At 45.7% G+C, this 21,933-nt stretch overlaps 1 protein-coding gene across 1 annotated transcript in view; it reads left to right on the plus strand.

Moving 5' to 3' along the window:
- The first annotated feature begins 342 nt into the window (after positions 1 to 342).
- Positions 343 to 21,933, plus strand: part of LOC137528545 (ectonucleoside triphosphate diphosphohydrolase 8-like) — an 89,568-nt gene continuing 67,977 nt past the window's right edge. Inside the window, exons 1-2 of the mRNA XM_068249877.1 lie at positions 343 to 383; positions 18,967 to 19,100. Coding sequence (XP_068105978.1) covers positions 18,975 to 19,100 — 126 coding nt within the window. The 5' untranslated portion in view covers positions 343 to 383; positions 18,967 to 18,974. The remainder of the gene's footprint in view (positions 384 to 18,966; positions 19,101 to 21,933) is intronic.

A 21,933-nucleotide genomic window follows, 5' to 3' on the forward strand; every position in this document is an offset into this window, starting at 1 on the left:
TACAGTTACAAAAGATAAACTGGGCTCCGCCTGTGGAACCTGCTTTTGTAGCCGATGAAAGAATTTTATGGTTATGATTATAAACCAGGTGAAAAATGATTTCTTGATCTCCCTGTGCAGCAGCTGGGAGGGGGGGTCACTTGTACCCATTCACCTGCACCTGGTATGTATACCGCAGGGCGGCCGGTGAGTGACAGGTTAAACGCATGGAGCTGCCACATGCAGGCAGAAGGTAAGGCTGCTGGGAAGGAGGGGGTAAGCTTTCTGGTCAGCCAGTGGGAGGGGAAGTGAGATGTTAAATCATAAGTTTAGGAGAGGCAGCCTCAGTCTCCTCCTGGCCTCCGGAGCATCGCAGGAGGGAGCAGCCAGTGCCAGGACCTCAGGTATGTTGTAATGCAATCCACAAACAGCCCTTGTTTGCTCGCTGGAGGTTTGGCCTTACTCACACTTAATCTCTTAATAATAACTGCATAGTTTCAGCACAGTGATAGAGATGTGTATGGAGGGCAGTATGAACTGTCAGGAGAGGAGGATTTCACTGCACCAAACTGATACTTCTTTGGAGGAACAGTCCCTATTTCTGATGACTTTTAAGCTTTCCATCCATCACCCTGTAGCACAGACAGTCCCCACTTTACATTCATTTTACCCAGGTCCCCTTTGTTTTAGATTGATTTAAAGCAAACCTTAAAGCCAATGGGTACCGTATTAAAAAAGAAAAAGTCAGATACTCACCTAAGGAGAGGGAAGGCTCGGTCCTAATGAGCCTTCCCTCTCCTCTCCCGGTGCCCTCGGTGCTGCGCTGGCTCCCCCGTTCGCGTCCGCGCCGCAGGGACTTCGGAGTTCTTCGGGAGCACTCGGGCTTCCGAAGACGGGCCGCTCCATACTACGTATGCGCGAGTGCGTCATAGAGGGCGCTCGCGCATGCGTAACATGGAGCGGCCCGTCTTCGGGAGCCCGAGTGCTCCCGAAGGCTTCCGAAAGCTCCCGAAGGCATGCGGAAGTGGCAGTATTTGACCGAACTGGTCGAATACTGCCACGGGGGATCCTGCGCGGGACCGGGCACCGGGAGAGGAGAGGGAAGGCTCATTAGGACCGAGCCTTCCCTCTCCTTAGGTGAGTATCTGACTTTTTATTTTTTAATACGGTAAACATTCACTTTAAGTGAAAAAAAAGTATTATTATTTATATAGCACTGACATGTTTCACAGCGCTGTACAGAGTATATTGTCATGTCACTAACTGTCCCTCAGAGGAGCTCACAATCTAACCCCTACCATAGTCTTATGTCTGTGTATGTATTATAATCTAGGGCCAATTTAGGGGGAAGCCAATTAACTTATCTGTATGTTTTTTGGGATGTGGGAGGAAACCAGAGTGTCCAGAGGAAACCCACACAGACACGGGAGGAACATACAAACTCCTTGCAGATGTTTACCTGCCTGGGATTTGAACCCGGGGACACAGCTTTGCAAGGCAAGAGTGCTAACCCTACGCCACCGTGCTGCCCACTCATGATATAATGAATCGTATGTGTAGAGCAGATAATTCATAGAACTTAAGTAGCAAAGCGCAGAGTCTCATATTTTTAGTTTCAGTTATATCATTTTTTTAAGTAACATTATATCACACTCAGTAGTTTAAGCTATAAAACAAACCAGAGTTAATGACCCTTTGAACTTTCCTGCAGCAAAACCTTATCTCAAGCTGCCTCTCACTGTTTCTTGGCTGTTTAAGCTCCCTGGCGGTAAGCCCGTGCTGAGCACGGGCTATGTCGCTGGGAGGCACCGCTCAGGCCCCGCTGGGCCGATTTGCATAATTTTTTTTTTTGCTGCACGCAGCTAGCACTTTGCTAGCTGCGTGCAGTGCCCGATCGCCGCCGATCCGCCGCTATACGCGTCGCCGCAGCCACCCCCCAGACCCCGTGCGCTGCCTGGCCAATCAGTGCCAGGCAGCGCTGTGGGGTGGATCGGAGTCCCCTTTGACGTCACGACCTCGTCTCGCTACATGAAAAAAAAAATGTTTTTTAAAAACGTATTTGCTGCCCCCTGGCGGATTTTGACAAACCGCCAGGAGGGTTAAAGGACACCCGAGGCGAAAATAAACTAATAAAATAAACAGTTGTATCTATCTTCCTTCTCCTAAAAAATGACTTTTTAAGATATCCCACAGTTTTATTTTATGTTTAAATCTACTTTTTAAGTTTTAACTGTTTTATTGTTTTTGCTCAATGGCACATTCATTAAAGTATGCCAGAGCAAAAATGTATGAACTATTGATACTTTTTATCTCGTTCCTGCCCTCAGAAGCCATTTTCTGCTAGGAAAGTCATTTATAGTTGGAATTTCTTACCAATGAGGGTCACACAGAGTCAGGACTGAGTCAGCCACTTACATACCTGATATTTAACTATTTCAGGCAGAGAAAGAAAAAAAAGAACACAGCCTAGTTATTTGTGTTCTATGCACTTTACATACACATGTCTATCTCATCATGTCACATGTCACCTCGGGCATCCTTTAACCACTTAAAGAGACACTGAAGCGAAAAAAAAATGATGATATTATGATTTGTATGTGTAGCACAGCTGAGAAATAAAACATTAAGATCAGATACATCAGTGTTAAGGTGCCCATACACTCGTCAGATTGGCAGCAGATAGATAAGAAATGCATCTGATGATCTATCTGATGCGTTTTTAGAACATTTTTTACCAGGATAGAATTCCAATAGATTTCAGTTTGAAATCTATTGAAATTCGATCTGATGGCATTTTTTTGCCATCAGATTTCCATTAAGGCCAATGCAAACTGATAAGCAATCTCATCAGATTGACCTAAATTTTCCACCCTGCCAGTTCGATGGAAACCCATCGAAATCGATCGAAATCGGCCATCGATCGATCGATCGGGATCGATCGGTCGGCCAGAAAATCGGCTGAGTGTATGGGCCCCTTAATTGTTTCCAGTATAGGAAGAGTTGATAACTCTTGTTATCTCTATGCAAACAAGCCATTAAGCTCTCCGACTAAGTTAGTCGTGGAGAGGGCTGTTATCTGACTTTTATTATCTCAAATGTTCCTGGACTATTTACTTTTCCTCTGCTAGAGGAGTGGTCATTAGTTCACAGACTGCTCTGAAAGACTAATTTTGAATGCTGAGTGTTGTGTAATATATTAATATACTCCTTTGACATGCATATTTATAAAGGTCAGACCCTTAGGTAACTATTTATGTTTTTTTTAATTATTATTATTATTGTACATTTTTTTTTTATTAAAAATTGTATGTGGGTAATTTTTGGTGTGGGAGGTAAACAGTTTTATTCTGAATGTAAAAAAGTGTATATGTCTATTGTGAAATGTATGTGGGTGTGGTTTTACTATTTGGCCACAAGATGGCCACAGTCAAATAGTCCTGGGAGCGATCGAGCTCACTCCCAGGAAGAAGAAAGAAGACTCTGAACTTTTTGGCACGCAGAAAAGCTGCAGCGTCTGGAGAGACGCTGTCGGCTTTTCTCCGGGGGGATGCGATCGGTGAAAGGGATCTATAATCCCTATCACTGTTCGCTGGGCTAATGGCAGGTAGCGGGAGCGCGCACGGGGGCGGGGGGGGGGGGGGCGCGGGAGTGCGCGCAGCCTATCTGGACGAGAAATCTTGTCCAGTTCGGCTTAAGTGGTTAAGTGCTAAGAGAAGCTCTTTTGCACAGATAACAATTGAAGTTTCTTAACTCTTCTTATACTGGAAAACACCATGAGACTCTTTTCTTTGCTACTAATGCTCTATTTCTTAGCTGTACTACACATGCAATTCATTATCTCATAGGTTTATTTTCATTTCAGGTTTGCTTTAATAACGCTTATCTATTTCTTTTTTTAGAGACAATCCTTATTTTAAATTAATTTCATAGCTCCCATCTGTTCTCCATTTGAATAAAAAAATCCCCATTTAGAATGATTCCATAGCCTCTAGCTCAGGTATGGGCAAACTCGGCCCTCCAGCTGTTACGGAACTTCAATTCCCACAATGCATTTGCCTTTATGAGTCATGACTGTGGCTGTCAGACACAGGAGCAACTGGAAAAATGTCAGGACGGGTTAATATAGCGCCTCTGTACTGAAATTTTTCCAGTTGCTCATTTTTGTTCCCCCTCCCCGCCCAAACTCACCCCCCGCCACGCACACACACACATGTTTAACGTCCCTGGCGTTCTATTAAGATCGCCAGGGCGGCTGCGGGAGGGTTTTTTTTAAATTAAAAAAAACTATTTCATGCAGCCAACTGAAAGTTGGCTGCATGAAAGCCCACTAGAGGGCGCTCCGTATGCGCACTTCTGATCGCAACAAGGAAGGCCGCAATGAGCGGCCTTCCTTGTTTCGCTTTCCTCGTCGCCATGGCGACGAGCGGAGTGACATCATGGACGTCAGCCGACGTCCTGATGTCAGCCGCCTCCGATCCAGCCCTTAGCGCTGGCCGGAACTGTTTGTTTCGGCTGCGCTGGGCTCGGGCGGCTGGGGGGACCCTCTTTCGCCGCTGCACGCAATCAGGTAGCACACGCGGCTGGCAAAGTGCCGGCTGCGTGTGCTCCTTTTTATTTGATAGAAATCGGCCCAGCGAGGCCTGAGAAATCCTCCTGCGCAGGTTACCCCGAGCTGAGCTCGGGATAACCAGCAAGGAGGTTAAGATGTTTTTAAATATTAGATTCTTTACTGGTGCCTCTCTACATCTAACACAGTCCATATTTTAGATTCATTTTACTGTCCCCATCCTTTTCCCCTGTTGCAGAGATTATTTCTGTTTTAGATTAATATCATAGCTCCCATTGATTCCCCTTTTGCAAGACAGTCCCCATTTCAGTTTAACTTTGTAAAATCTGTTCCCCTTTGGCAAAGGTAGTCCCTATTTTAGATTAATTTCATAGCCCCCAGCTGTTACTCTTTTGCAGAAACAGTCTCTATTTTAGAGTTGTTTTATAGCCGCTACAGGTATCTGTTCCCCTTTTGCATAGACAGTCCCTATGTTAGATTAATTTTATAGTGTGTGTGTGTATGTGTGTGCGCGCGCATGCACGCACGCATGCACACACACACCTGCCTCCTTCCCTTCTACACCTGCCTGCTTCCCTTCTACACCAACCTCAGAGAGGGGGGGGGGGGCAGGCGGGTCTCTTGCCCCAGGCGCAGTTTGTTGAATTCTTTAAAAAGACTGCAAAATGTGGATGGGTCAAAACAAAGTAGCAAAACAGTATAGTGGTCGGCACTACCTGGAGAATTAGCCCTTTAGATCTGGCAGGATGGACTCAAAGTCAGACCCATGTTCTTAACTGCGTGCTCAGGATGGCATGGTGCAACAGCATATCAATGTCAAAGGAAAAAAGTGAAAAACATCCGGCACTGCAGTGCATGGAAATTGTGTTTATTCCAGACTGTGCTCAAAAATAGAATGCATACAGCAAACAGTTCAACATATGGAACAATACAACAATGGGTGTGTAGATGGCAGTGGGCGCAGGGTGTGATACGGTGGATGGGGAATGGCAGTTTAGGAGCAAAAACCTGACCTTGCCCCAGGCGCAACTTGGTCTAGATCCGTCCCTGGGGATGGGGTAATAGCTGGTTAATCATTATTATCATTCAAAGCATCCATAGAAGTGATTATTACAAGCACAGGACCAATAAAGAGCTAATACTGCGGTTGAGGGAGGGCCTTACGGGGCCCCTCTGGCCCTCTGGCCCCTCTGGCCCGATGGCCCCGATGCGGTCGAGACCACTGCAACCCTCATTGCTACGCCACTGGTTCTGCATAAGCATATAACTGCATTTTTAGATGGCATTTTTACATTTTGCATTATGTATGTATGTATTTATCTACCTGCATCACTGTATTCTCCTGCTGTATAGGTCTACAATCAATATATTGCTCCACAATTTTGTCTATATTGTACTCTGCTCAGCACTACAGAACATGAGGATAGAAGTATATTACTACTACTACTACTAATAATAATACGTATCACCATTAAGCCGTTAAGGCCCCATTTAGAACAATTTCAAAATGTCCAACTGCACTTCTTTTGCAGAGGTCAAACCTTTTTGAAACATTGTATATGTGTATGTGCGCCTGTGCAGTGTGTAAAAAAATGTAGCAGAAAAAATTGTAAACAAAAGAATCCAAAACTCCTTCAATCAATGAAAAACTATTTTAGAGGCAGCCACTGGATTCTCCATACACTGGATAATGCTGCCCTTTAGGTGCCTTTATGCTGGGAATACAAGAAGATGATTTTTTTTGGCAGATTTCCTTTTTCCGATTGATTTTCCGATCGTTTTTTCTGATCGATTTCCATTCACTTCTATGAGAAAATCAATCAGAAAAATGATCGAAATCAGATCCGACCTCTCGGAAATTATCTACCGAGCCATTTATCTGCCGGAAAAACTCATTCTGTATTCCCAGTATTGGAGCCCCAAGCTTTAGCTTTAACCAGCATCGAATCAATAGAATAAAGTTTTCCTTCTTTATTGAAAGTCAATTAATACCCAATACTGAGTTAAAAAGGCGTCTTTCCTGACCTCTTACCTATTTACCAACAAAGGCTAAATGTACAAAAAGTAGCACCGACACCACTAACAAACTTTTAAAAAAATAAACCAATCACATTTGGGTTTTAACATATATTTTTATATCGCAAATCACAATGCATTCCATCCCTTAGGCTGCTTCCACACAGGGACGTTACAGGCGCACGTTAGCGCAGCCTGTAACGCTCCTCAACTCACAGCAATACAAAGTCAATGGGGCTGTTCACACAGCCCACGTTGCGTTACATGTAACGCTGCACGTTCTTCAGAGCATGCAGCATACTATAGCGTTCCAGCGGCTTAAGCCGCGTTAGACTGTTTGCACATGCTCAGTGTTGGGGCGGGGAGAGGCCGCTACGTAGCCGCGCACATGGCTACTCAATATGCACTGCACTGGTGGCCGCTGATTGGCTGGTGGTACCACGTGATGCGGAGTGTTTCTCTCCGCATCACGTGGTTCCGCCAGCCAATCAGCGCCACTCTCACTGCCCTAATGCGGAAAGAGCCGCTGAACGCGGCTCACCCAACGTCCTCTACCAACACCGGCAGGCGTTGCGTTAGGGGACGTTATGCGACCATAACGTCCACTATAACGCAACGTCCCGGTATGTAACTAGCCTTAAGGTGGCCACATTTTACAATTTTTTGAATTGCAATAAAATTGGATCATTTTATTGTATCATGTGTGGCCTCCTTAAAGCATGTTAAATATTACGTCTACATATAAAACAAATTGTCTAAGGAATTTTCAAATTGTTGATTGGCTGGTAAATTCAGTTTTCATGCACCACTGAGTTATAACTTCTGATTTGAGGATCCCCCTGGTTGCCTGAAGTTTACAAGCAAGAAAAGTAAAATAATCCAGCTGAAATGAGTAGTGAAGGAAGGACAGAAGGGAGGAAGGAAGAACAAGGTAAGAAGATGAGGGTAGCAGGAAAGGAGGAAGGAAAAAAAAGCAAGGAATGAAATGGTAGCGAAGAGAGCAAGGAAGACGTAACAACAAAAAAGGGGAGAAAAGAAGAAAGAGATTCAGGGCAGGCAAGGAACAGGAAGGAATAGCCAGAAATGAAAGTAAAGGGCAAAGAAGCAAGAGAGGGAAGAATGAATACATTTAGGGGGTATGGAAGCAGGGCCGGCGCTACCATTAAGGCAAAGGAGGCAGCTGCCCCAGGGCCCCAGAGCTTGTAGGGGCCCCCAGTGGCTACAAGAGGAAAAAAAAAATTTTCAAATCGGCCTTATAGTTTTTGAGAAAATCGATTTTAAAGTTTCAAAGGAAAAAAAAACACATTTAAAAACCTGCCGACTTTAATGGTTAATAGCAAATCCACCTTCAATGCTAGAAACCCTAACTTTGCAGGGTATGTTAAGGAGATCATTAGGAATAAGAGGAAAAAACAATTTTTCAAAAAGACCTTATAGTTTTTGAGAAAATCGATTTTAAAGTTTCGAAGGAAAAAAAGTATACTTATAAATGCGGTAAATGTCACTTTTAGTAGCAAACCTAACGGTAGTGTAATTTTACATGCATCAAATGAAAGCGCAATACATTTCCTGACGGGGTTTCCAGGGGGTCCATATGCAGCCGCAGCGCTTTGGCCAGGGATCGCTATACAGCCGCAATATGGCTGTATGAAGATCCCTGGCATTTTTTCCTATTCTCCCAATTTATTTTTATGTTTAGAGTGTGGGAATTTTTTTTTTTTTAAATTATGTGGGGTCCCCCCTCCTGAAACTTTTTAACCTCTTGTCCCCGATGCAGGCTGGGATAGCCAGAATGTGGAGCTCCGACTGATTGGGACTTCACACCCTGACTATACCAACTGCAAAAAAGGTCCCCTAATGCCGATTTTTGTTCCGGTGTATATGTTGGGGGGCCCCCCCATGTTTATTTTGCCCTGGGGCCCCATTGTTGCTTAAACCGGCCCTGTATGGAAGAAAAGTGTGGAAGGAAATAGAATGGAAGCTGTGAAGCAGGAAGTATTGGAGCACAAAGGGAAAAAGGAAGAAAGAAGGGAAGATGAATTGGGAGTCTAGAAGGAAAGAGAGGGCAAGAAGAAAGAGCAATGAATGAAAAGTAAGAGGAAGCGAGACCGAGTGAATGAAGAGGAAGAGGAAGGGGGACCAGGGAAGAGGAAGGAAGAAGGAAAGGAGGGGGGGGGGGAGGGAGAGCAGGGAACTGAAGGGGACAACCTAGGGAGAATGGAATAGAGAGAGAGAGGAATGGAAATGTGAAAGCGGAAGGGATAGCAGGGAATTCAGGCAAAAGGAGGACTGCAGGAGAAAAATAACAGAGGGAGAAAAATAGAAAAGTAAGGAATAAAGGCAAAGGGAATAATAAAGGTAGGAAAAATAGAGGAAAATGAGTAAGGTAAAGAAGAGCAGGAACAGGGAAGAAATGAAGAGCAGGGAAAGAAGATAAAAGGGTAAGGAAAGAAGGGTGGGTGGAAAGGAGGAATGGGGAGAACAGGGAACTGAAGGGAAGACGAGAGGAAGAGGGAGACAAGAAGAGGAACAAATGAAAGCAAATAAGCAAATCGAGGTAGGACAAGAGGAAGAAGCAAGGAAGAGAAGGGGAGGGAGTGAAGGCAAAGGGAAGAAAGAATAAGGGGGAGCGGATGGAAAGGAAGACATTTAGAACAGGAAATAGAAGTGAAAAGTGAGGGAGGGATGGGAGGAGGAATGAAGTGCAGTGAACTATAGGGAGGAAGAGGAGATGGAAAATGTAAATTAGAGAGAAAGGAAAGGCAATGAGTTAAGGTAAACGTGGAGGAAGAAAGGGCAAGATGAAAAAGGAAGGAAGAGCATGGAACAAAGGAAACGGGAGGAAGGAGGGAAGGGAGAACAGGGTACAAAGGCAATGGGAGGAAGGAGCAGGGAACAAAGGAAAAGGGAGGAGGGAAGGAAGAGCAGGGTACTAAGGAAAAGGAGGGGGGGGGGATGAGGGAAGGGAGAGCAGGGAACAAAGGCAAAGGGAGGAAGGAGGGAAACGAGGAAGGAAGGAAAAGCAGGGAATGAAGGAAAAGGAAGGAAGGAAGACCACAGAATGAAGGCAAGGGAAGGAAGAAGGGAAGGAAGGAAGAGCAGGGTACAAAGGCAAAGGGAGGAAGGAGGGAGGGATGGAAGGAAGAGCAGGGAATGAAGGCAAAGGGAGGAAAAGGGAAGGAAGGAAAAGCAAGGAACAAATGCAAAGGGAGGAAGGAAAGAGAGAGGGATGGAAGGAACAGCAGGGAATGAAGGAAAAGGAAGGAAGGAAGGAAGACCACAGAATGAAGGCAAAGGGAGGAAAAGGGAAGGAAGGGAGGGAGGTGGAGATGTATAAAGAGCAGGGAATAGAAGAGAACAGGAAGGAGTGTTTAGAGCAGCTGGTGATATTTTCCATCAGTCATGCGAAGGCTTTAGTAAGAGAATGATGTAATAGATTGTTTGCCTTGCCCCGCGGTGCTGTGATACACGACGTGCAGCTGAGGGCGGGGATCTTTAGTGCTTCACTTCATTTCTTTCTCTGTTTATTCTGCCTCCTCAGAGCTGCATTGGAGGCTCCGGTCAGGCAACTTTTGTCAGCACAGACGGATTGTCACATATACCGGTACTGATGGAAAATCAGTGGTGAGCCCTGTGATGTAGACACCGGATCAGTGTCTCACTTCCACAGCTGCTAAATATAAGACAACTCCAGGGGCGTAACAATAAACCCTGCAAGGGATGCAGTTGCAGGAATGCCCAGAAGCCACAGGGGGGCCCATTCTGAGAGACTGACAACTAAGGGTAAGGGGAGAAAAAAAACTTTCTGCTCTGTGCACAATTGTTCTAATGACTGCATCTGCTCAGCCACTGATAAGGATTCATACAAAGTTCTGCAGACAAAGATGTGTAACGGTCCCTATTCAGTGTGCATGGGGAGAGAGCCCCATCCAAAGTTTAGCAGGCGGGCCCAGTGATTTCTAGTTACGCCTGTGGACAACTCCTAACAAAGCTGAACTTCCCCTAAAGGAGGTGCTCTCCTGAAGGTGCTCACACAGGCACTATAACTGTCACTTGTAGGAGTCAGGACTCTAGGGCAACAGCTCTGGCCTGAGCTCATACGGATCAATCCCCTGACTGCTGCCGTGCAAACTTTACTAATGCTATGGGGAGGAGAGGAGGGGCGGCGCATGATGGAGAAGCTCCCTGGGGCAGGGAAGAACAATGAGCTTGCCCGTTGCAGTTGTTTGAAGATCTGGCATGCCTCGGGGGAGCCCGAGCACACACTAGATTCTTATACTGGGTACACACTGTGAGATTTTATGGTCGATTTACTGTCAGATCGATTATTTCCAACACGTCCGATTTGCTTTCCGATCGATTTCTGAGCATTTTCCGATCGATTTCCTATTAACGTTCACGAAAATCGATCGGAAAGCAAATCGGACATGTTGGAAAGAATCGATCTGACAGTAAATCGACCATAAAATCTCACAGTGTGTACCCAGCATTAGCCATGTTGGCTGAGCGCTGCAAAAACAGCACAGGAGATTTAGGTGCAGCCGGCGCCACCATAGGCCATAGTAGGAAATAATTATGGCTATAGTGGCGCTCAGTGAGTGATTTGTGTGCCGTCAAATTATGGAGCACAAATTACTACAAAAACACTGTAATTGGGCCGCCAGCAATAGTTGGAAGCTGAACTACGTCTTTCCCCCACTATCCATGGCGGCCTGGAGGGGGAATAGTAGTTAACACCGCCGGGACTGTGCAGGTGCAGGGTGAGAAGTTTATCAGCTTTAGCCTGCACCCAAATCTCCCGGTGGCATATTCATAGGTATGCATGCGGGCCCCTAACAACCTCTTCAGCCAAGTCCAGTGTAGTGGGAGGTTGCTGATGCTGAGAAAGCTTCATAAGTGTTGGTGTGTCTCCAGGGGTGTAGCAATACAGGGTGCAGAGGTTGCAACGGCATCGGGGCCCTTGGACTAGAGGGGCCTCGACAGGCTCTCCCTCAATCACAGTATTAGCTCTCCATTGGTCCTGTGTTGGTAATGATCATTTCTATAGAAGCTTTAAACAATTCTAATCATTATCAAACTGTTCCCCATCTCCTTCCTGCACCTCTGACACTGTAGTTACCATTGGCAGCTTTTGGTGCGCCGTATCAATTGTTATGTATAGCGTGCTTGAGGGGGGCCCGTGTAAAACTTGCACCAGGGCCCATAGCTCCTTAGCTACACCACTGTGTGTCTCTTAAAGAAGAACTCCAGTGAAAATAATGTAATAAAAATGTGCTTCATTTTTACAATAATTATGTATAAATGATTTAGTCAGTGTTTGCCCATTGTAAAATCTGACATTTATCACATGGTGACATTTTTACTGCTGGCAGTTGATGTAGCTGCTGTTTGCTTTTTTGGCAGTTGGAAAATGCTGTAAACAGCTATTTCCCACAATGCAATGAGATTTACAGACAGGAAACTGCCAGGCGGATCAGTGAATAATGGTGCACAGCGCCTATGCATAAAAATGGCGCTGCATTAAAAAGATACACTTATCGCTATTTATCGTTAGTACTGCATAATAATGGCGCACAGGGAAAAGAGAAGAAAAACGGCACACACTAACGTTATTTATCAATAGTGGCACACACTAACGTTATTTATCAGTAGTGGCACACACTAACGTTATTTATCAATAGTGCCGTTCATTTGCCAAACGGCAGACGTTATTTATCAATAGTGCCCTACATAAGCTGCAGACGTTATTTAACTGCAAAACGGTGAATGTATTTAATGTAACACTGTCAAGGTTAGGGTTAGGCACCTCTGGGGGTGTCTTAGGGTTAGGCACCACCAGGGGGGTCTTAGGGTTAGGCACCACCAGGGAGGTCTTAGGGTTGGGCACCAATGGGGGGAGGGGTTAGGGTTAGGCACCACTGGGGGGGGTCTTAGGGTTAGGCACCACCAGGGAGGTCTTAGGGTTGGGCACCAATGGGGGGAGGGGTTAGGGTTAGGCACCACTGGGGGGGGGGGGTCTTAGGGTTAGGAACCACCAGGGGGGTCTTAGTGTTAGGCACCACCAGGTGGGGTCTTAGGGTTAGGCACCACCAGGGGGGTCTTAGGGTTAGGCACCACCAGGGGGGTGGTTAGGGTTAGGCACCACCAGGGGGGTCTTAGGGTTAGGCACCACCAGGGGGGTGGTTAGGGTTAGGCACCACCACCAGGGGGGGGTTAGGGATAGGTACAGAGAGGGTTCTGTGTGTTAACGCTAAATAACGATAAGGCTTTAACGTTAAATAACAATAAGGCTTTAACGTTAAATAGCGATAAGTGGCAAACGGATTAGCGGCAACACCGTGCGCCATTATTCGCAGGCGCCATTTTCAGATGGATCCACTGCCAGCACCATGGCCCTCAGAGTTTCTTCTGGGAGGGGTTTCACCACAATATCAGCCATATAGAGCCCCCTGATGATCCATTTGTGAAAAGGAAAAGATTTCTAATGTAAAAGGGGGTATCAACTAAGCTGCTGATTGGGATGAAGTTCAATTCTTGGTCACGGTTTTTCTTTAAGAAATCAGCCAGTCTGGAGGTGAACTATGAGCAGGCCTGGGAGGTTCACCTGAATAGTCAAACACTAAGATAATTAATGCAAACACCAAACCAGCCTATAAAACTACAACATGAAAATAGGGTTGACTGACATTCCGGACTGAGGCTGCATTTCCACTTGTGCGGTGCGAATCGCCGCTTCAAAAATTTGCATGCAGGTCTATGCGAATTTTCATGCAAATTTGCATGAAAATTCGCATGGATGATGATGTATGCGAATTTAACCATGGCAGTGCTGGTGTGCTTTTCCATTGTTTCTTTGCGAATTCGCATACCCAAACCTCATGCGAATTTCCTATTAAATACATTGTATGCGATTCGCATAGCGGCATGCAATATGCGAATTCTGATGGCTCTGCCATGCAAATTTTTTCTGCACAGAAAAACGCAAAGGAATCCTGACAAGTGGAAACAGTCCCATTCACTTGTATTGCTATGCGAATTTGCATGTGAAAAACGCATGCGAATTCGCGATAGTGGAAATGGGCCCTGAGAGTTTAGAGGGAGCATTCACTTTTGTAGAAAGCAAAATGCATGGCTTTCATTTCAACGCTATATGCTGCAAGGATTATAGACAAACATTGAGGGCTCGCTCACACTAGGGGCAATTTTGAGATTTTTTTTAAGCGCTGGCGATTTTCAAAATCGCCCTGAAAGCGTTTGTGCAATGATTGTCTATGAGAAAGTTCACATCTGAGCGGTTTATTTCTGATCTGCTCAGAAAAGCGCTGCAAGGGCCATTTGTGAGGCGATTCTGCCAATGGAAGGTATAGGCAACGCGCTCACAAAATCACTTTGTGCAACGATTGCGTTCGCGTTTGTTAGAATAAATACATTGCATGTATTATTTTCTGGGTCACAGATTTCCCTTCCTGACTTGCGTCAGGGAGTGAATTAAAAAAACGTTCTGGAAAAGCGCTTTTAACAAAACCGCATCGCCCACCCAAGCTCCGGGAGTGGAAAAAAAAAAAGAACGCGAGCGGAACGTAATGGGAACGAGGCCTAAAAGGATTGTAAGGTTTGAGACCTATAATGGAAGCTACCATATTTATTTCCTTTTAAACAATCCTCAGTTGCCTGGCTGTCCTGCTGATCTTTCTGGTAAGTAGGGTCAAAATCACAACCCTGAAACAAGCATGCAGCTAATCTTGTCAGATTTGTCACAGACATCTGATCTGCATGCTTGTTCTGGGTCTATGGCTTAAAGTATTAGAGGCCCAAGGATCAGCAGGATAGCCAGGCAATGTGCTTTATTTAAAAGGAAATAAACATGTCAGCCTCCATATCCCTCTCACCTCGGGTTCCCTTTAAAGAGGCACTGTAGTGATAAATAATAGAATGAGAAAATTACTCACTTTTACATTAATTATCATGGTTTTAGCAACCCTTTCTATCAGAGCCAGGACAAGGTCCTCCAGCACCCAAGGCTGAGACACCAAAGTGCGCCCCTCCATCCCTCCCACCCCAGCTGTCACACACTGATTGCTATTAGACTAAGAGGGCCACAGGCGGAGCAGTGCTTTTCAGCGCTGCTAGATTTGGGCGCAGCCGGCGCCTCCATAGACTTCAATAGGAATCACTCCTATTGAAGCGCTTAGTGAGTAATGTCGGCTCCGTCAGAAGACGGAGCTGAGGTTGCTTAAAAACATGATAATTCGGCCTCCAGCAATCGCTGGAAGCCGAATTATTTTATTCCCCCACTATCCATGGCGGCCTGGAGGGGGAATAGTAATTAAATCGGCCCGGACTTGTGCAGAAGCAGGATCAGCTATATACCGATGTATCCTGCGCCCAAGTCTACCGGCGCCGATTTCAAATGTACTTGGCCACAGTACTCACAACCTCCCCAACACCTTAATATCTAGTTCTCTGGCCTGCAGTCACTGCTAATGTATCCCCTTTTCTTATTTCTTTCTGCTTCATACACAATTAGGAATGACAGCTGAATGAATTGTGCGCCACCTCCTATCATGCCTAAACTTATCACACCTAAACTTATCATGCCTAAACTGAGTTTAGGCGTGATAAAGGGCTTTTCACCAGCGTGCTAACTGTTAGCACCCCTTTGTGAATCAGGCCCCAAGCGTTTTAAAATGCTTGATGGTTGAAAACCGCTTGGCTAATGAAAGTGAATGGGCTGGTGCACACCAGAGCAGTTTGTTTTTCCCCTAAACGCAAACTCCTGTCCTGCAGCTTTTTTTTTTAGATTTCTGAGGCGTTTCTGCCTCAATGTTATAGTATAGGAAAGTAGAAAACAGCTCTGAAAAAAAACATGCCTAGAATCGCTCTGAAATCTGCTTCAAAAACCTCTAGCGTTTTGCGGATCTGCTAGAGGTTGTTGGTGTGCACTGGGCCTATCTGTGCCTAATTGTCCTCTTATTGAGTGCTGCGCAATAGTCCTTTATCAAGACCGGAATTCTGAACAGCCTTCAGGCAACAGTACTCCTGACTGAGCACACAGAGTACTGTTGCCATGGTTGCCAAAAAAACGCTACGTTTTTAGCTTATTGTCAGTTTTAAGAACTCAAAATAATTTTAACAGTAAATAGAAACAGGATTATGTAACACTCATCTGTATTTATGGAAGTTTAATAATAAAAAAAGCATTTTGCTTTTATGGTGCCCATACACTGGCTGATTTATCTGGCAGTTTACATGGCTTCGATCAAAAATGCCATAGATAACATTGCAAATCAGTTAACTTCCTATCCGTTCTGGACATTTTATTTGTCAAACAAGTAAGTGGGTAAAACAGTATGTTTACATTCAGTGAGTGTAAGGTGGAATTGTGAAAGATGAACAGCTGCATAGCTTTGCACTGCATTGAGCAGGATAACTCTATAACACTTGTATACAGGGCCGGTTCTCTCATGAAGCAAGGTGAAACATTTGCATCAGGCGCAGAGATTATAGGGGCAGCATTTTTGTACTGTTTTTACACTTACAGCATGCAGTAAGAGAAAAGCAGCTTGTTGTGCTGTGTGAGAATTGTGAGCGATTTTGTGAACGTTTAGGGAGCGATTCAAACCGCTAGCGATTTACCTAAACGCTCAGCTAATGTTAATGGATGGGCCAAATTCCACTGGAACGGTTGCGATTACCAAAATCGCAAACACAGGACATGCTGCATTTTTAGCATTTAGCGATTAGCGGTTAGCGTTTCTGCAATGTAAAGTATATAAACGCTGGCGTAATCGCTCATCAAAACCTGCACGGAGCGATTTTGCTAGCGTTTTTACATTACTGCACACTGTAACAAAATTACAATTATTTGAAAGGACCAATCAGAATTAAAAACGCTAATCGCTACACATCCGCTGGCAAATTGATTACACTTTTTAAAATCGCTACCGAAAATGCTCATGAAATCGCTTACAAACCACTCATACAAGAGGCTAGCGACTGCGATTAGTGATAGCGTTGTGTAGTGGGTTCCAGTCCTAAAACTGGGTGGGACACAGTGGTACAGTGATTACTGCAACTCAGGGCTGCTTCTGGCCATTTTTGTACCCCAGGCAATTCTTCCTACACACAAAAGAGGGTAGCAGCGTAAGAAAGTTGAATAATTGTGGAAAAATGATATATCCAGCCCTGACTTGTGTTACTGTCTAACCATCAGCAAGCTGAGATGCAGAAAAGGGTTTGACCTCTAAAGTTATCAGATAGTTGCAGTAAACGTGTCAGGAGAATTGCTTCCATGTGCTCGCTGGATTCTCCGGCGTCAGACAGTATCTCGGCCCATTACTGTGAGCAGCTGAGTTTAATGCTCGAGAGATTATGTTGTCCCGCTCAGGCCATTAGCCTATCAATCTGCCCAGATTTAATACCAGCCAGACATTCCTGAGGAAGTGGATTTATTTGCAGCAAGGTGAGCCGTGTTTCTTACACCGCAAGCCCTGTCATTTTTTATGTTTTTTTTACGCCCTCAAATTTCATTCCAGTGACGTCCTGGAAAAATGGTTGTGAAGGGGCAACCAGGCAACATATATCTATCTATACTGTTATCAGAATCAGTGTTCTATAGTATTTCTGCTATTTACAGTGTAAGCAAAGGTCTGCTGCCTTACTACTTGCAGAAGTTAAAGGACAACTGTAGAGAGAGGGATATGGAGGCTGCTATATTTTTTTCCTTTAACCCCCTTAGCGGTTAAATGGAATAGGGTCCTAAATGGAATAGGATGAGTGTCTGCAATGCCACACCTCTCTCCTTAGTCCTAAGTGGGATAAGGTGAGTGTCTGCAAAGCCACGCCTCTCTCCCTGGTCCTAAGTGGGATAGAGTGAGTGTCTGCAAAGCCACGCCTCTCTCCCAGGTCCTAACTGGGATAGGGTGAGTGTCTGCAAAGCCATGCTTCTCTCCCAGGTCCTAAGTGGAATAGGGTGAGTGTCAGCTCGGCCATGTTTCGCTCCCAGGTCTTAAGAGGGATAGGGTGAGTGTCTGCAAAGCCATGCCTCTCTCCGGGGTCCTAAGTGGGATAAGTTGAGTGGCTGCAAGGCCACTCCTCTCTCCAAGGTCCTAAGTGGGATAGGGTGAGCGCCTGCAAAGCTACGCCTCTCTCCCTGATCCTAAGTGGGATAGGGCGAGTGTCTGCAAAGCCACGCCTCTCTCCCAGGTCCTAAGTGGGATAGGGTGAGTGGCTGCAAGGCCACGCCTCTCTCCCTGGTCCTAAGTGGGATAGGGTGGGTGTCTGCAAAGCCACGCCTCTCTCCCAGGTCCTAACTGGGATAGGGTGAGTGTCTGCAAAGCCATGCTTCCCTCCCAGGTCCTAAGTGGGATAGGGTGAGTGTCTGCAAAGCCACGCCTCTCTCCCAGGTCCAAAGTGAGATAGGATGAGTGTCTGCTTGGCCACAGTTCTCTCCCAGATTCTAAGTGGATCTCCCGGAAGGCAGTGTTGCTTAGGAATACTGGGGGGGGGGGGGCGGCAGTACAGTGGAGGTTTCAGGGGAGAGGGGGGGCTGATCAATAATAATAAAATACAAAACGTCCTGGCTTAAAGGATCTCATTAAGACAATATCATGTAATAAAAGACTGTTGTGTTTCAGATGTTTGCTCACCCCGCCATTTCATCCAGTGCCCCCTCCGAAGTGACTTCATGATTAAAATTACTTACATTTTACAATGTTCCTTTATAGATTATTTAGTCAGTGTTTGCCTATTGTAAAATATTTCCTCACCCCGATTTACATTCTGACATTTATGACAGGTGGTAACATCTTTACTACTGGCAGGTGAACTGCTGCAGAATGTTTGTTTGTTGTGTGTTCCAAAGTGAGCAGAAGCAACACCTGGTCTCCCAGAGTGCACTGGGAGGAGAAAGCTCCATAACTAAACAGCCTAGGCTAAACACATTGGGAGGACGGGGGTTACAGACCAATATAAAGTAATATGTAGATATGGGAAGTGTTTTTGATGCTGAAAGCAGAATAATTAAGGTAAAAGTGTGAATCCTGAATAATCTATTACATTCTGCTATATGTTGTTGTGGTGTCTCTTTTAGGGCTCATTCACACTAGGGGTGCTTTCGGCCTTTTTTCAAGCGCAGACGATTTTTAAAATCACCCCCAAAACGCCTGTGCAATGAATGAGGTTCATATCAGCGCAGTTTGTGTGCTGTGCGCTCAGCAACTCGTGCCTGGTCTGGAAAAGCGCTTAGAAAAGCGCTGTTACCAGAAACGCAGCGCCTAGTGGAGCTGGCGTTTTGGTTTTTAGGTGTGAATAAAGCCTGCGGGAAGCCTGTACTAGTGCTTCACTCCTTCAGGCAGGCATTACGTTCCCTGCTATAATCCTACATGTTGTGTCATCTCTTGCAGGATTCAGGATGGGTCTGGACTCCAAGCATGTGGCTCTGCTGGTGCTGCTGCTGGCCGCGGTAATAGCCATGGTGATCGCTCTGATCCTCAGTCTGGTGAAACGTGACGATATCTCCCTTCCTCCGGGAATGAAGGTAATGCTCACCTAAAATTCTTAATAATATCGTGCGCTCCTCTATATTTAATCTCCACTTTCAGGCTTCCAAACAAACTACCCAATATGCCCCTGGGTCGCTCTCTGCAAAAAAGTGTGTGCTACACTCAGAATTATAATATAATAAAGAACAGTTTAGCGCTCAACAGGTAATACACATAGTCCTTCTCAACATTCCTATATCTGATCACCGATTAAGCCATAGTCCATGGACACATCAGTCCTTATAAAGAGAACCAAGTCTTTGTAGCTTGATGCTAATAAGTTGTGTTATCTTCATACATCCCCCATAGAGAAACAATATACGCTCACCAGATTCTGTGGCTAATCCTTTCAGATCAGCGAAAAGCGTGTTTGGCTTTGCCAACTGTCATCAATCGCATCCGCTCCAGTGGTGCTCCTCAGATATCCGGATACATACAAAGAAAATGAACAGCAATAGCATAATACTGTTTGAATACTCTACAGTTTAAAATTGCCACCAGTGCTCCCAGTTTCCAATTCAAACACCGCGTGTGCCTCCACCTCACGGATACACAAGCCTCTCACCAGATGCGGGCGCCGACCCGTAACAGACCAGCACAACAGCGTTTTTCTATATCAGTAGTGTCGTTTCCTCCAGATTAATACTCCTAGAGATCAAATAAGGTTGTACATAGCGTAATTCCGTTTTATTTAATACATAAGTAAAAGTAGTGCACTTACAATTTCCATCTAAAATTTGCGCATGTAAAATTAAGAACAGGATCCTTCAGCGTCTCGCCGGCTCCTCAAGCTCCGCCCAACTAGTTTCGTCAATTGACTTATCAGGGGCTTGGCCATTCAGAGCCAGGAGACGCCTTTAGTATCTTCCCCCCGCATCACATGGTAACCTGCTCAAGCCGTTCTCATTGGCCACTACTGCTGCCATTCACTTCCGCAGCCTACATTACCCATAGTGCCCATACTCGCAATGTTTTCTATTGGTGCTAACGCCGCTCTCAGCCTACATCTCCCAGAAGCCTTAGGGTGTTAAGCTGTCCGCTTGTCTATGGACTACATTACCCATGGTTCCCTTCTACCCGCAACATCGCTGAATAAGTCAGCGCATGCGGATTCCGAGTCTTAATGGAACCAATTACAGCAGCCTAGGCGGACTACTAGTCACAGCGAGCCCGAGTATTTAATTTCTTTGCTTTAATCAAAAAAAACATAAGGGTAGGGGGCAGGGCCGGCCCTAGACTTTTTGCCGCCTGAGGCAAATTTAGAAAAAATTGCCGCCGCCGCCGCCCCCCCCCCCCCTCGTAAGAGGCACGGGCGGGGAGGACTCACCTCTTCCCAGCGTGCGCTCCACTGACGTCACTTCCTGCAACGTTGCAGGAAGTGACGTCAGTGGAGCGCACGCTGGAACGAGGAAGAGGTGAGTCCTCCCCGCCCGTGCCTCTTACGAGTAGCGGCTGCTTCTTAACTATTTAAGGCTGGAGGGGAGCGCAGATCGGGGGACCCAGGCGAGGGAGGGGGGGGGTCCAACCCCCCTTCCCGCCGCTAGGCCCAATACCCCCATCCTGCCCGCTACCCCTCCAGCTCGGCGGCCAGCTCCCAGCACCCACGGACGGGCGGGTGCCGCCCCTAGAAATGTGCCGCCTGAGGCAAAAGTTTCACCCCGCCTCATGAGCGGGCCGGCCCTGGGAGGGGGGAATTTTTTGGATTTTGGATTGAATGTGCATATAGACGTCTCTTTAGACATCTGTTACAGAAACATCTGCTCCCTTCTATAAACTCGACAATATTGACCCATAGGGAAAAAATTGATCAAAAAGTGTTAAAATCAGACACCCTCAACCTTATTAATAGCCCCAAAGAATTGAATTCGAATAGCCCGGGTGATTGATCCTTGTTGCTAGTGGCCCATGAGGACTACTTAAACATCCCACACTTTTCAGTATACCATAATGTTCACATCATACATCATTATTCATCTGTACAATAAATGTTAGTTTAAATTTGAAATGACAATGATGGTGACCGCCAGGGTCTCCCCTTATCTGTCACCACCATCATCACCAATTTCTCCTTTCAATCATCTGCCATAAAGCAATTGATTTCCAATTCCACATTTAGGCCACCAGGGGTCAGGGTCTTCAATTCATAAATCCACCTCGTTTCAAATTTCGAAATTTCCCTAATTTTATGACAACCTCTCCATCTGGTAGTCAGTTTCTGTACCCCACAAAATTTTAGCAAACTAGGGTCATTATTATGTTTCTCCGCAAAGTGTTTAGAAACGCTATGCCCACCAAAACCTTTAGCTATATTATTAATGTGCTCCCCCATCCGTCTTTTTAATGATCTTTTTGTGCGTCCTACGTATTGTAGCCCACATGGGCACCAAAGGAGGTACACCACATGTGTGCTGCTACAGTGAAGGAATTCCCTAATTTTATGATTTCTTCCTGTTTGTGAAGATATCACCTCCTGCCCCCTTACCCCTTATGCTCTCTCACATCCTATACATTGGTGACACGGAAAAAATCCCACATTGCCCCACACATCAGTTTTATTTCTCACTACAGGGCCATCCACATAAGTTTTGACCAATTTCTGCTGCAAATTTCTTGCTCGTCTATAGATGAACCTCGGTTTTTCTGGTAGCTCCTTTCCCAAAACAGGGTCATTCCTTAAAAAGAACCCGAGGTGGGTTTGAAGAATATTATCTGCATACAGAGGCTGGATCTGCCTATACAGCCCAGCCTCTGTTGCTATCCCAAACCCCCCTAAGGTCCCCCTGCACTCTGCAATCCCTCATAAATCACAGCCACGCTGCTGACAAACAG

Source organism: Hyperolius riggenbachi, chromosome 8, assembly GCF_040937935.1.
Source record: "Hyperolius riggenbachi isolate aHypRig1 chromosome 8, aHypRig1.pri, whole genome shotgun sequence".
Lineage (NCBI taxonomy): Eukaryota > Metazoa > Chordata > Amphibia > Anura > Hyperoliidae > Hyperolius > Hyperolius riggenbachi.